Source organism: Pelodiscus sinensis, chromosome 1 (genome assembly GCF_049634645.1).
Source record: "Pelodiscus sinensis isolate JC-2024 chromosome 1, ASM4963464v1, whole genome shotgun sequence".
Taxonomy (NCBI): domain Eukaryota; kingdom Metazoa; phylum Chordata; order Testudines; family Trionychidae; genus Pelodiscus; species Pelodiscus sinensis.
In genome coordinates, this window is record NC_134711.1 from 208813875 (window position 1) to 208829596 (window position 15722).

Sequence of the window (15722 nt, forward strand, 5' to 3'; positions counted from 1 at the left end):
TGATCCAAAGTCCGGTGAAATCAATCTGAGACCTTTCATTGACTCAGATGGGATTTGAACCAAACACTGTGATAGCTCTTTATTACAGACAGTGGATGAAATCCTGCCTCTGTTGAAATCCATAGCAAAATTTCCACTGAATTCCATGGGAAGGATTTTACCTCGCCCAAGGGTGGGGAACCTCTGGCCCACAGGCTGCATACAGTTTATCAAGGTTACCCACTGATGGGCTGCCAGATGGTTTGTTTACCTGAGTGTCTGCAGCCATGGCTGTTCACAGCTTTGCCATTCCAACCAATAGGAGTGGTGGGAAGTGGTAGCCCACCCCACATCACTTCCCACAGCTCCCATTCACTGGAAATGGCAACCCGGGGCCACTGGGAGCTGCCAGCAACCATGGCTGCAGATGCTCAAGTAAACAAACTTTCTGGTGGCTCACCAGGGGCTAACCTTGACAAACTGCTTGTAGTTGGTGCACTGGAGGTTCTCCACCCTGAGTTAGTGTCATTGCCACAAGGAATTGTTATGTTGCCATCTAGGTAGGAAATCTGAGAAAAGTTTCAGTAGTTAATTAGATTGTAAATATTACCTGAATTTAGTGAATCTGCAGGAAAGGTAAATATATAGAACGAGATTCTAACACCTATACTCACACTGTGTAGTGCTTTACACAGCAGTCGCAATCCAAGTGAACCGGGAGCCTAGAGACTACAGCAATCAGTGCCAATAAGGATGAGTCAGGATCCTGATAAGTATTTTAAATTAGTAAGTTTACATACTATTTTCTTATTGTAACCTCACTTCATTAAAGTTTGTATGATATAGTTATTAGTTATTTTTTAAATCAGAATAGTAAGCGTCTATTTAGACAAGCATCTGAAGTAGAACACCAACCTCAAAGACTTCCCAGCAGGACACACAAATGAAAACTGTTTGACTTCTCACTAGAGACTCTTTTAATACAAAGTTTAAAACAAACAACAAACCCTTGCTAGTGGGCTTCTTTGAGGAAAGAAGTATAAAGAAACAAGTAACCTAATGAAATATAATTAGAAGTGTTTCTGTGCATGAAACATGTCTATATATACCTTTGATTTTAATACTCTATATATTAAATATGAAAAATATTAATGCAATTTAAGGATTCGTATTTAAGACCAAAGAGGTCTATAAATGCAAAAGGTAATGTTTCAATGGACACAGTAGTTCACCTCCATTATATATACGTTATAGTATGTGGTTAATTATTCATGTAATAATTAACTAGTGATTGTAAATGAGAACATATGCTGACAAAACTGTAAACTGTCATTTCTGAAAACTTCTTTGAGCTTAAAAATTATATATAAACTTGTAGTGTGTATGTTTATCTTCTATTGTATCTCTCTCTAATAATTTCTTTCTTCATGTGTCCTATGTCTGTCTTTTTATTATTGTATACTCCCATGTTCTTTATTTTTCCATGCTGTTTCATTTCGATTTGGAGTAGGCTGCAGTTGCCAACCATAGAGCTTTTCTTCGGGTCCACGTACCTCCTGAGTACCACAGTGGTTATGTGATAGGCAAAGTATGTATTATTTTCTATTCTGCTTTCTGGCTAAATAAAAGTCATTTTAGAATTATTTTATTACTGTACCTTTTAATCATATTCATTCAAGGATATTTGAAAAATAATATTTTCAGGCAGTTGCTAGTTTGGATTAGTTAATATTTGGAAGTTATATCCCATAGCCTAGGAATGCATTGTATTGTGTTTAAAAAAAGAAATACACACCTTGAATTTTCAAAAAATGTACATTCAAACTTTTAAAATGAAGTACTGCATATAAAGTATTTTAATTTTGTTAGGAAATCAGTTGCACACAACAGTTTTCTATTGTGTCTGTCATTTTTCTGCATTGTTGAAAACTACCTTGATTCTTAAGACAACTGATGAAATGAACTCCCTGTGATTCTCAGGCAGGGGTCTGGGGCCTGCTGGAGGACCATGAGCAGGTTTCAGGGGAGTCTGCCAAGCAGGACCAGCTTTAGACTTGTCGAGGTCAGTGGCAGAAAGCTGAAGCCACAACTAAAGGGGCTGAAACCCAAGGCCCTGAGCCTTACCACCTGGGGCTGAAACTGAAGCCTGAGCAGTGTAGCTTTTTGCAACGGTCCCTGTGGTATGGGGCCCCAGCCATATAACTGCCATGCTTGTGATTCACTAATTCTGGCTTTTATATGCAGAAAACCAGTTACTGTGCACAAGTGGTCTGTGGAGTTTTTAGAGAATGTTGGGAAGGCCTCAGAAAGGTTGAAAATCCCTATTCCCATGAATTGAGTTTGTTCTTTGCTGTCCAGTTATATGAATTAAACCATATTAAGAGAGTCCTTTATATGAGATCTTAAATACTCTTACCACTTGGCTACACAGGGAACTCAATTCACATAGCTCTAGCAGCATAATTATACCACTGTAATTATGCCAGTGTAACATCCCATGTGGATACTCTATTTTAGAATAAAAATAACTTAAGGTGTGGGGGGGGGAGGGGTATTGAGCAATTATTTTAAAGTTAGTGGAATGTATTTGCTACTCACTGTTATTACCTTCACCTAGCTCTAAAGACCCAAGGAACTTAGCACATTATAGAAACAAAATAAAAGTCACTCTTCTAAAGAGCTTACAATCCTAGTTTTAGACCAGTCATGACAGATTAGTGACGTGTGCAAATGGGGAGAAGGAGCCTGGGGTAACAGTAATATAAGCATATTTTTCCATAGACTAGCTGTGCACAAATTGTAGCTGTTAAATATTTTGAATAATGGCGATATGATGATGATGGGTGACCATTCATTGCCGAGTATGACCATCTTCCATTGTAGTTTTGGACCCTCAGGTGACTGATAAGGCTGATCTTTAAACCTCAAGTTCTGTTACAGTGGGGACAGGTGTTTGCAGGTACAACTGGAGGCTGTAGAGCAGTCATGTCAAACATTCGGCACACGGGCCGCTTGAGGCCCGATAGATTTTTTTTGCAGCCCACGATTACGTCTTTATAAATTATCTAAGTGCGGCCCACTCGGTTACATTGTTTGTAACAGGGGTAGCCAACCCATGGTTCTTGATTAAGGAAACGCGGTTCCTGCTGGTTCTGAGCCACGCGCCAAGACTGCTCACGGCTGACCGCTCTGTGCATGTGCCCCAGCGCCTGAGGGAGAAGCACGTGGTGGCGGCTCCAGGATTCAGGCATTAGGCTAGAATTGGGGAGGGAGACAGGCTCTGGGGGAGAGGAGGGGATTGCGTTAGAGCAGGGGAGGGGGGAGCTGGAGGTGCCTGGCTCTGTGGAAGGGGGAGGGAATTGGGTTAGAGCAGGGGAGGCTGAAGCACCTTAAACTCAAAGTCTTCATGGATGCAAATAACAATTTTACATATCAAATTATTGTATTCTATTCAAACAAGACCTGAAAAAAATTATAAAATATACCTAAAACATAATCTATAATAATAAAAAATTGCAGCTTTCCGATAGAAGTACATTTTCTTTGGTGGCCCTGAAAGCTACCAGTTTTCGTTTGTGCGCCCCTCAGTAGGCTTTGAGTTTGACATGCCTGCTGTAGACCATGACTAGAAGCCAGTCTCCCCTTCCTCTTGTGCCTCTTCTCCTCCTCAGATTGTTGGCGGGCAAATTCAAAATGCAGGGAGCCATTGGGTAGGACTTGTCTCCATTTTGAGCGATCCTGGGCAAGTGTCACCCAAGTGTCAATGCCAACGTTGCACTTCTTTAAGTTATCCTTTAGCAAGTCCTTAGAATGCTTCCATTGTCCTCCCACCTTACAGTATCCTTCTCTCAGCTGAGAAAATAGGACCTGTTTTGGGAGGAGATGTTCTGGCATCCATACAAAGTGATCAGTCCAGCAAAGTTGCTGACGGATGATCTCTGTCTCGATACTGGTGGTCTTTGCCTCTTCCAGAACACTAAATTCTTCTAGTTACCGTAGTCGGACTACAGCTTGTCTAACCACTATCAGCCCATAGTGTCCTACAAGGACCACAGTAAGAAATAGGACAAATTGAGGCCCTATGCATACCTCCTCAGCCCCAGAAGCAATCCTCCCTTTCTGGAGAAACAGAATTATCAGGCAAGGACCTCCCCTCCAGTACATATCATAATAGCCAGGATGTGTCTGAGATGGTGGAAGGGTCAGGACTGTTGCCTTCTGCCACACTGAATCCTCTACTAGGATGTGTCAGTGGCTCTTCTTTCCCATACCCAAGAGCATGAGGTCTTGGGTAATAGGCAAGTAAGATGTTAAACCTTTCTGAGCTACAGGCTTACTGCAGACTTGTGGGTTCATCACGGTGTTTTACATTGAAGTAGGGCAAGGTCCATAACACATTTTAAATGGCTGTAAATTTGTTAGTGTCCTACTATAATGTAAAACACTGCCTCACAAAAAACCCCTGCAAGACCATGGTTTAACCTTCTTCATACTCTCTTCTCTTCAGCACTGAGGAAAGCATAGGAACGCTAGGCCCATGCTTCAGAGCATCAGCTCCCACAGTCACGTACTTACACCAGAAAGTTTCTATCACTTATTGGGGAAAAAAAAAAAAGATCTGGACATGTGATCCAAGTGCAATTAATGCAGTGATGGCCAGCGATGCCCAGCCAACAGCCGCCGCTTTCCGACCATCCAGCTCTGAAGGCAGCAAAGATGCATGCTTTTACCTTATACTGTACAGATTTCATAGGGGAAGCCAGCCTTTTTCAAACTGGAGTTACAGAGGTACAGTATTGCACATTGCCACCCTCACATCTTTGCTGCCTTCAGAGCTGGATGGTCAGAAAGTGGCGGCTGTTGGCTAGGCATCCAATTCTGAAGGCAATGCCCCGCCAGCAGAAGTAAAGGTGGCAATGCCTTATCAAGCCATCATTACTTCTGCACTGCTGCCTTGAGAGCTGGGCGGCTGGGAGGGGTAGCTGCTGACTGAGGACCCAGTTCTGCAGATTGCAGTGCAAAAGGGTGGCAATAATATACCATGTCATCCTTTCTTCTGCGCCACTGCTGGTAGCAGCTCTGACTTCACACTATATGCTTAATGTTAGAAGTGCTTTCCAGGAAGTCTTTTCACGTCCCTCTTATTTGCATTTTATCTGCCGATATCTTAAAATGGGGGCGGGGAACCTCAGACCTGGGAGCCAGTTGTGGCCCACTGCTTGTTGGGATCCGGCCCCTGAGGCTCAGGGCTCCCCACAGCATTGGGGAGCCCACGCTGGTGCTTCAGCTCTCCCCCTCGCCCACGGCACTGGAGCATACAAAATCTATTAGCGTGGGTCCTCCTAAGCTCTGGTGTGAGAGGGGAATGCGAGGAGTATCTCTCTCCTCCTCAGTCAGTGAGGTTTTTTTTTCTTTGCTTCTCATTTGTGTAGCCCCCAACTGATTTTTCTGTGGTTTGCCGGCCCCAACCCAAAAAAGGTTCCCCACCCCTATCTTAAAAGATGTGTAGCTTCCACTAATACATATCTTCTTCCCCTCGACTGCAAATAAAATGGTTCTATAGTGCCATCTCTTTGGATCTGTTAACCACTGAACATACTTCAAATACTGTACTTAGAATTTTGAAAGCCTTAAATAATAGAAGACTAATTCAGTGGGAAAGGAAGGGGACATGTTTTCATCTTGGTTCCTTTATGTTAATAGAGATTAGTGGGTTTGGAATTGCTGATTGTCCCAAGGGCACATATTTGAGAGGATGGGAGGGAAAGTCAATGTTGTTGAGATCTTGTAGCTTTGGAAAGGTCTTAAGCCTTAACCTACAGGTCATGTTTACACTGGAAAAAATATTGTCTTAAATCTAGTTAAAATCCTATGAAGGCAAGGCAGGCTTCTGTGGTTTTAACACTTATGAGCCACTACTATTAAACCCTAGGTTCCCTGTAATCTTTAACTTGACTTGCTAATACAAGTGCTAGAAATATGGGTACTGGGAGTGCTGCCATGCCCCCTGGCTTGAATTGGTTCCCTTCATATTCAGGGTTTACAGTTTGGTTCAATGTCTCTCAGCATCCCCTCTATACAAATTATTCCAGCCTCTTTGAATGTGATGACTGTGGCTGCCTTGTCTCCATTATGATTTTCATTCTATGTAGCTAATTTGAGTGAGTGAGTTAATAGCACACCTTTTTGTTCTTTTGTGAAGATACACTCACAGTCTATCAAAATATAACAATGGCATCCTTCCAGGAAAAGATTGTAAAAATTGTTATTGTTTAGAGGTAGATGGTGAAGTTCATGTCACTAATGATTCTGATAGCTCCTTCTTGAGCTTGGGTTTTCTTTGTATAGATTTTTTTAAAGTTATAGTCTAGTAGGCCACCTGATAGCTCAGTTGAAATAATAAATTTTAATTTCTGTGATATTTAAGGTTCTATGAAAAATTGGTGAATAAATACTACGAATTATTTCTTAAATCAGTGTATAGGGCAAAATGATTTACTTACGCTATATTTACACCGTAACTGATAAAAATTCTGTACTTATTCTTTAACTTTTTACAGTTTTAGAACGTATATTTTCTAACCCTAGATACTTATTTGCTTGTATTTTAGATTACAAATATTTCAAAATAATTCAGGTAACTAGTAACTTTAGATTATCTAAATGTTGCTATATAGTCTTACGTAGGCATTAATTTTATTTATCTTGCACAAGTAGAACAGTAAGTGTAGCAAGAAGATATTGGTGCTGTTTGAGTCATTGAGTAACACTTGCATTTGCCTCGCACGTGGCAAAAAATTAGATTCATAAGACAGTGTTTTTCTTTTGGACTTTTAAGTACTCTCACTGATGCCAGTAGGTGTTCCAGCTGGTGGAATAATCATAAAATATGGCTCCACAATCTGGCGGTATAGCTCTTACACTAGGGAGCACTTACTTATGAATGGCAGTGAAGTGTTTCCTTGCATGAATAAAATCTATATATCACAGAGCTGGAAAAGACTACTGGAATCATCTATTTCATGCATCCTTGCCTTCTTTCTGTCATTTGTTCTACTTTCTTACAGTTTTCTTGAATACCTGGCATCATATTGCTTCCCCTACTAGCTTCAGTTTGCATTTATTTTTTCAATTAATTTTAGGCCATTACAGATAATTTTGCAATACAAATCAGATCTCATAAAATATTTTGCACAATAAACCTCTTACGTCATTTTGTTCCTTGCTCTTTCTAAAACATCTTGCTGCTCTTCATTTCCTTGTTGCTAAACAACTTCTGCATTTCACTGACTGGTGAAATTATTATTATGCTGCAGAGAGGGCAGTTTCCTACTGAAGTTACTAATGCAAGTAATTCTATTAAAATCCATAGGCCTGTTTCTGTGAGGATATTGGGCCAATAGAGGAAAGATTCCCATTGACTTCAGTAGTCTTTTGATCAGCCGGATGACTTATAAAGGATAATGGGAGTCATTTGTAGTAAACAAAGCCTCTATGTAATGTAAGTTATTCAACATCACTGCTTTTCTGGTAGCAATAAGAGTAATCAGAGCTTAAAAATAATCTTCCCGATTGGATGTGTCGCAAACTTAAGTCCAGTGCTGCAGGATCAGGGTATTTTTTGTCAAGGTGGAAAGCTTCCCTGTGGTTATATAAAAATATGACCTGAGTTTGAGTCTAGGTTTTTAATACATATTCTATAGCTGGGGTTCCCAAACTTTTTGACACGGGGACCAGTAAATCCATTCACGAGCTTTTGGAGGACCTTTCACATTCATTTGCATATTCATTAAGCAAATTATGAATATTCAAATAAGTTGTTTCAGGTCCTCCCACAGCCCCCAGTGCCAGCTTTAGCAAAGCTTTTGATACGGTCACCCACAATATTCCTGCCAGCAAGTTAAGGGAATATGGATTGGATAAATGGACTGTAAAATGGATAGAAAGCTGGCTAGATCAGGGTTTCCCAAACTTTTTACTTCAGTTGGAACCTGGTTTTTTTTTTCAGTACTGTTTTTTGCAGCTCAAATAGATAAACGCATATAAAAAAAAGAATTAAAAATGAATAAATTTTCAGTGTTTCACCCAGTTGCATCCTCTGCCCAGCCTGGGCCAGGACTTCAGGGACCCGGTGCCGCATGGGCACTCCAGGAGGCAGGAGCAGGAGCAGTTTGGGAGCAGGGTATCTGGCTAGGAGGGAGGGTACAAGGAGGGGTAGGGTTGCCAGGTGTCCAGTTTTGTACCGGACAGTCCGGTATTTGAGGGTTCTGTCCGGGAAACAAATTGAGAAAATACCGGACATATAAAATGTCCGGTATTTTCTAATTAGGTAAGTTTTATTATTATTAGGTGTATCAGTCCATAGCTGTGAATTGCCTGGCTGGTAGATGTGCTCATTCTGCTTGTGTGTGTCTACCAGCCAGGCAGTTCGCAACTACTCGAAGGAGGGTATGGGGTGTGGGAGGGGAGAAATGGAATCCCCGGAGCTGGACTCACTTGTGCTCGGGTCTACGTGTGCCCAGGTCAGTCCCGCTTCCCGCCGGCCGATTCACCTCCCTCCCCCCGCTTCTCCTTCCAATCTCCCCTGGCTAGCCCCGCTGCCCCCATCCAGCCCTGCCTCCGGTGGCTGGTTCTCCTATCCTTCTCCTCACGATCTCCTCCGTCCAGCCCCTCCGCCCCCCGTCCAGCCCTGCTTCCGCTGCCTGCTCACCCTGATCTCCAGCCCCGCTGCCCCCAACCCTGCTTCTGCCGGCCAGCCAGCTGCCCCCAGAACCCTGCAGCCCCCAACCATGCTTCCGCTGGCCACCCATCCACCCCGATCTGCACCGGACAGCCCCGCTGCCCCCAACTCTGCTTCCCAGAAGCTGGTTTCCCCGACACACACACACCCCTCCTCCCAGTCCGCCCTGCCCCGCTCCCCTCCCTGCAGCCATGCTGAGCCCCGGTATTTCTTGGGAATTGCTGTTCTATAGAAACAAAATAAAGTCAAACTATTGTAATTCCTAAAACCATCACTTTGAATTCTGTGGCACATGTGAGTGGAAATGTTTATGTGAAAACATCATGGGGTTAGGACTTAAGACCTGCTGCCACTATATCAGAAAGTTTAAATAGATTTCAAAGATCTCTGCCTAAAGTTCAGTTTCTAGTCTTCCCAATTGTAGGGAGAGATGGAAAATACAAATTCTAAGGACTCAGACACCAGCAAAGTGTACACTGAGTAATCTGACACACTGATTACCTGAGTTGTTTCATTTATATAGCTAGTTCTGAGGAGGAAGGATGGTAGAAAGACAGAAGTGTAATCAATGATCACAGTGTTAGAAATGTGAATAATGTTTTGTACGAGTAGTCAATAGGCAGATCATGGGCCTATCTATCTGGACCACCAGGCATTATTGAATGAACCCCACAATCTTTTTATTTACTAATAATTATTTTATTTTTATTTTATTATTTTCTTTGGCATCTGGGCCTTGACTATAGACCTTACCCAAGATATGTGGACCTTGACAAAGCATAGACTATCTCTGCTGTACTGCGTGATGACATTTAGTTCAACTACGGTAAACAGGAATGTGGTGGTTTTATTAGCAATGATGGCTCTTCTATAGTTTTCAATCATAATAAACTTCATCTATTTGAAGTTCAAGTTCAAATTTAAAATGAGGATGAAATGAAAACTCTCACCTTCTAGTGACTGCTTTATTGACATATACCACAAAATCTGTTCCGCTCTCCAATCTGTTTCAGGACATCTTCGTCCTTCCTTTCCAGAGCTGTGCCGTTCTCCTCTCTTTCACAGCAGCTGTTGATCTACTCCTTGCTGCTGTCTTTCTGCCAGTCTTTAGAGCAGTCTGCACAAGGTTTTTCCCAGTCTTTGGTACTGCTCAGGCTCAACGGAGAGCACTGCTTCATACAGCCCGGCCAGGCAACCTCTTGCTTCCTAGTCACAAAATGTAACAGTTTTCATAAGTTGTTTCTCTTCAGGTCTAGTGCTTGATTTCTTCACTCTTAGTAATGTGCATAGCCCCCTCCCCACTTCCCACCCCCGCCCATGTGAGGTAATTTTGCCCACACCTGATTTTATGTAAGTCTCACAATTGTTGGTGTTTTTAAACCACAGCTCCTTGGGTCATGAAGTAGGTTTTCAGTCCTCATAGTTGCAGGGTGTTAACAAAATTGCAAATGTGAACACTGAAGTCTCAAAACCCAGAAAGCAAATAGAATTGTTGATTTATTGTTTAAAACATCCTGATTTGTGTGGAGCCAGAGTCACAATTTTTGGATTTGTTAATATAGGACAGGACTGGGCCTCTTAGTCCAGAATGCAGAAAGGTGTATGGATCTTAAAATATTAAGTATCACCCCATATGAAGTGTGTCTTTTCAGTTATAAAAATGCCACTGCCGGTCCCCTTTTATTATGTTAATGTGAAACTGATCTATTGAATAAGAGTGACAATTTCATGACAGTTGTTACCTTGCATAATTTGCCTAACCCGTATTCTGAATATTTAATTTAAAATCCCAGTTATATAAAAATAATTAAGGTAATATTTAAAATTAGTTGTGTTATTTAAATTCTGAAGCTCTGGTGACACCACTATGACATTTTGATGGTTGTTGTTTTCAATAAACAAAATGTGTACTGTATAGTAAACTTAGAATTTTTATTAAATTTGGATCTCCATATATTTTCATAGCGTATGTTTACACTGCAGAGTTTTTTCGGAAAAACAGCCATTTTTTCAAAAAAAAAACAAAACCTCACGTCCACACTGCACTCACTTTCTTTCGAAAAAAAAATCAAAATAACAGAGGGGTTTTTCCAACATTGGTAAACCTCTCTATGAGGGAGAAGTCTTTTTCCAAAAGAGCTCTTTTGGAAAAAGGCATGTGTGGACAGGGAGAAGGGTGTTCTTTCGAAAGAAGAGGAAAGAGGAAAAAGCACAGGTGCCCAGGTGGCCACTTTGTCTATAGTAATCACAGCTGAAATGCGAAATAGCATCCACGGTGAATGGACACTATCTTTTGAAAAAGCAGATCACTTTTTCCATGTAGATGCTCTCTTTCAGAAGGAGTTTTTAAGATCTCTTCCGGAAAAGCTTCTGCAGTGTAGACATAGCCATAAAGACTTAATTCTTCCTTCAAGAAAGCTGCTCCTACTGAATTCAGTAAGCACTGTGGTCTTTGGCATGTCTGAAAATCAGGCCCAAAGTATCTCAAGTTGAGCATGCCAAAGAGGAGGCATGCAAAGTTAATGAACATTTGCATAAACTTAGCAGCCCATTATTGCTGATCAATAAGCAATTGAGCAATTAATTAAGATTCAGAATGAGATCACTGCATCCAGTTTGTGTGTGTTTACTGCTTCCATTTGCCCTCTGAATGTGTCTGCTTTTCCTTCTAGGCTTCCAGTGGGAATTATTATTTTATTCCATACATTGTTACACCTTGTGCTGATTATTTTTGCTGTGAAAGTGATGCCTTGCGGAGAGCCTCTGAGTACATGCAGCCTAACTGGGACAACATCTTGGGACCTCTTTGTGTTCCACTGATGGACAGGTTTATCGCTCTTCTTAAGGACATTCACGTTACATCATGGTAATGTTGCTACATTTATACTTCCTATCCCTGGATATCTTTTTCTGTATACAAGGGGTTTCAGAATCCTCACAAGGGTTCAGTGTTCAACATGTTTAACCCCATGTTAAAAGAAATATCTTAATTTGATTTAATCAATATTGCTATTATGTAGCTGTTGTAGTAAACTAATCATCTTATGACAGCAATGGATTAAATTCAGTATCGAAAATATCAGTCAGCAGAGTCAGAACTGCCAACACAGCCCCTTGGAAAAGGGAAGAAGTATTATAAAAGAAAACATAAATTATAGTGCATGGTAGGTCTTAAAACCAAAGACCATCTTTGCTCTGCACTGTGAACAAACAGTATGGCATTAACAGTGCTCAAACAGACTAGTGTCTGAGCGGCACTTTTTGGCACTCAAATTGGATAGTAATTGTAAAATGCTGCTCTGGGCCTCAGCTGTCTCATGGTGACTCTTGTTGACTGACCCATTTTGACATCCCTTTGTTTACTAGGCACTATCCATTGTACCTCTCCTATACTTTTCACATTCTCTTCCTCGGTCAAAATGTTGTGCAATGTCTGTTTTGTGCCATGCGCTCTTTCCTTCTTCTGTTTCCATAATGACAGGAAGCTCCTATCCTATGGAATAGGTTCCATATGATGGGTAAACTACGTGATCATTATTACCCTTTGGCTGTGCTTGTCATCAGGTCATAGCACAATCATGGGAAAACTCAATTTGGATTCATGCTCAGCATCATTTGAAACGGTGCAATTCAGCCTAGATTAAAACTCTGATCAGTACCTACCCTGTGCTACTGCTGTTTTTATTTATTACTTGACTTACTGTAGCAGCTACGAGCCCTAATCATGTACCAGGATCTGATTATGAAAAGCTATGAACAAACATAGAACAAAAAGATGGTCTCTACCCCAAGGAGCTTACAGTCTATTTCAAGATTGCTGAACTGCAGCCATATTGTTGAGCAGAGCTGTCTTTGTTCAGTGTTATCAGTAGAGCTCAGATTTAAGTTGGTGCATTTTTGTTTGTGACAGCTGCTATGTGGCACTCCGTTCCTACAGTACATTAGATCTTGTGATGTATTTTTATTCTAATTTAAAAGTATCTGATTATGATGTCATTTTTTGCTCCTCTGTTTCTTACACTGCCGTTTACAGGCATATTAATGTGAAGGTGGTGAGGTAAAGAGGAGGGATAATGTGACACTGTCAATACGGCTTACATTTTATGTGGTGTCTTTTATACAAACTCTCTCCTCAAATGTTTTTAAGAGTTAACTGGACAGTTACAGAGTTAGTAAGAGTAATGGCAGATGGATGTGAAGATGTATAGTAGGGACAAGTGACAAAAGGCAAGTTTTAGTGAGACACATAGGCAGCTAAGTCACTTTAAAAAATGGGACTTGGGCTTCTAATAGAGATATGAAGGATTAACCTTACTGTGTGATGCTTTCTGGGTAACGAGTGGAGGGCTGCCAGGTCTGGGAGCTCCGTGGGCTGGGGGCCGTTCCAGCTGGGCTGAAGCAGTGCCCCGCCCAGGATCCTGCTTTAACCAGTTAAACATTAGGTTAACTTAACATTTAACTGGTTAACTGATTAATCGGGATTTTACATCCCTAGCTTCTAAGTCTCTTAAGTGCTTTGAAAATTTTATCCTATATCAGTTGACGTTAATGTAAAAAGTACAGTTTAACATACACCCAGAAACAGTGCATGAGAACTAGGAAAGGTAGTGTGCAAAAAATTAGACATGAGTTTTCAGTGACAGTAAAATAAATAAAATATGAAAGCCTTCCATTGACTCTAATGGCCATTTCTTCAGGCCTTCGCTGTATTATCTCATGAGAATACTTTGCAAGTGAAATATGCTATGGAAATAAGGATCAAAGCATTACTGGATATTGAGAGAGCTTAATTTCCTCTTCTACACTTAGGACTTCAGAGGAGAGCACTTTCAACTTCTCTTGGAAAAGTATTTATATATTTCTAAGTACCTGTCACAATCTGGATATTAATTAGTAAGCCCTGGGGTTAGTACAGGCAGTCCCCGGGTTACATAGATCCGACTTACATCAGATCCCTACTTACAAACGGGGTGAGGCAACCCCACACTAGCTGCTTCCCCCAGCAGACTAGGGAGACGCGAAGCTAGCGCCTCCCCCCCAGCAGACCAGGGAGATGCAGAGCGGCTTTTCTCAGCAGACACCTCGGCTTGAGAATAAAGGACTAAGGGAAGTGAGGTGTGGGAGAATAAAACTGAGCTCTGGAGAAATGTTTGGCTAGAGTTTCCCCTACAATATGTACCAGTTCCGACTTACATACAAATTCAACTTAAGAACAAACCTACAGTCCCTATCTTGTACGTAACCCGGGGACTGCCTGTAATTGCTCACTACAAGTTACATTTCAGATAGACTACATCTTTTTTTTTTTTTTAATCTTCCCATGTTTCAGTGTAAACTTATTTTTAGTATTTAAAAGACATGACAGTTGTTATTGTGGCTGTTCTCTGTGTAATAGTATGTATTATGTTTATTAAGTTAACTACAGTTAGTCAGATAATGGATGGCTCTGGCTGCTATTCTCCATTAGATATAGATGAAGGATTTTATATCACTGTTGTTACTTTGTTTAGCATGCCATTTTCTGCTTTCTTCAGAATAAATGTGTACATTAATGTGTTTATTAGGGGCACTGTTCCTCTTACTTTACTAGGTCTATTTAAGAATAAAAAATAGAACTTGTAATTTCACAATGCCTCATATAAAATATTTCTTAAATGTGTGAACTGAAAAGAATAGTTACCTTAAACCTCATTCCAATAAAGAAATACTAGCACAGTTTTAACAATGTAGCCAAACCTCCATTTAGAACATTCTAACACTTTCTTTTCATTTTTATTTCTTTTAGTGCATATTGCAAGGAAACACTATTGAATGATATTAGAAAAGCTAGAGAGAAGTATCAAGGAGATGAATTAGCAAAGGAGCTGGCCAGGATTAAGCTCCGTATGGATAATACTGAAGTCCTTACTTCTGACATTGTCATAAACCTGCTTCTTTCTTATCGAGATATCCAGGTATATTATTGATGTGAAAGTAAGGAAGATTGTCTTTCAAGTGGGTTTGTTTATGGCTGTTCTTGTTTGTGGCCTGTTCATTGTATATCTTCTTGAATTTGGAACACAGTATTATTTTAGTTTAAGGGAGGTTATTTCTTTTTCATTTTTACCTATAAAAACAAGAAGTTTATTTTGTTTTTAATTTTTATATCCAAACTTTAAGCAAGTGTAAACTAAGAAAAAGAATTTGTCCTGATTTTCAGCATTTGCTACATGAGTCTGGGTTTACTATGTTTCATAACTGGCTTAAAAAGGAATGTTCTTTTTATTTTAACCCAGCACCCTCTTGAAAAAATAGCTTTTTGCATTTTTGAAAAATCACTGATTTTGGTAAAACAGGGCCTCTCATATAATACTTAGAAGCTGTCCATCGTTGTGAGTGACATTTCTCTCTCAAGACTTATTTTTACCGATCCATTAGAAATATAGAATTTGCTCTGTTGATATTAGCACTTTTGATTCCTGTGTCCCTCCCTCAGGGCACCTCTACTCTGTAAATGAACATGTGATTGAGTGTGCATTGGCACACCCAGGCTACGTCTTAAGTAGGAATAAGAGCCTCCGGAAAAGGGCACTTTTTCCGGAGGATCGGGGCCAGTCTAGACGCTCTTTTCCGGCTTTTTTAAAAGCTGGAAAAAAGCGGCGGACATTTTTATTTAAATGCCGCGGGGGATATTTAAATCCCCCACGGATTTCCCTACGACGACTAGTGAAATTTACATGCCCCTTCCGGAAAAGGGGCCAGTGTAGACGTAGCCCCACTGTAACAGTAATCTAGCTGGCATCAGTACAGTGGTAGTGAGGAAGTGGTGGCATGGGCTTTGGCACCCAAGTACAAGCTGTCTGGGTTGCTGACCCTGCTAGTATCTGTGACTCCATGATTGTTACCTGCACTACCTAGTTAACTGAGTTAGGCCTACCCATTCTGCAATAACACCGTCACTTTTAGTGCAGATGTACCTAAACTGGGTATTTGTCAATCATTAGCAGATCAAGAGAGAGAGATC

The 15722-nt window shown here is 40.8% G+C and overlaps 1 protein-coding gene across 5 annotated transcripts in view; it reads left to right on the top strand.

Annotated features, from left to right (window-relative positions):
- MAP3K15 (mitogen-activated protein kinase kinase kinase 15) overlaps positions 1–15722 on the top strand; it is a 158495-nt gene that overhangs the window by 52517 nt on the left and 90256 nt on the right. For 2 of the 5 annotated variants that reach the window (XM_075913494.1, XM_075913486.1), the window contains exons 4-6: positions 1490–1567; positions 11392–11585; positions 14505–14673. In XM_075913494.1, the coding sequence (XP_075769609.1) occupies positions 1490–1567; positions 11392–11585; positions 14505–14673 (441 nt within the window). Of the gene's footprint in view, positions 1–558; positions 766–1489; positions 1568–6702; positions 7481–11391; positions 11586–14504; positions 14674–15722 lie in introns of those variants that run through there. The other 3 variants (XM_025179890.2, XM_075913519.1, XM_075913503.1) reach the window with 3 other exon arrangements.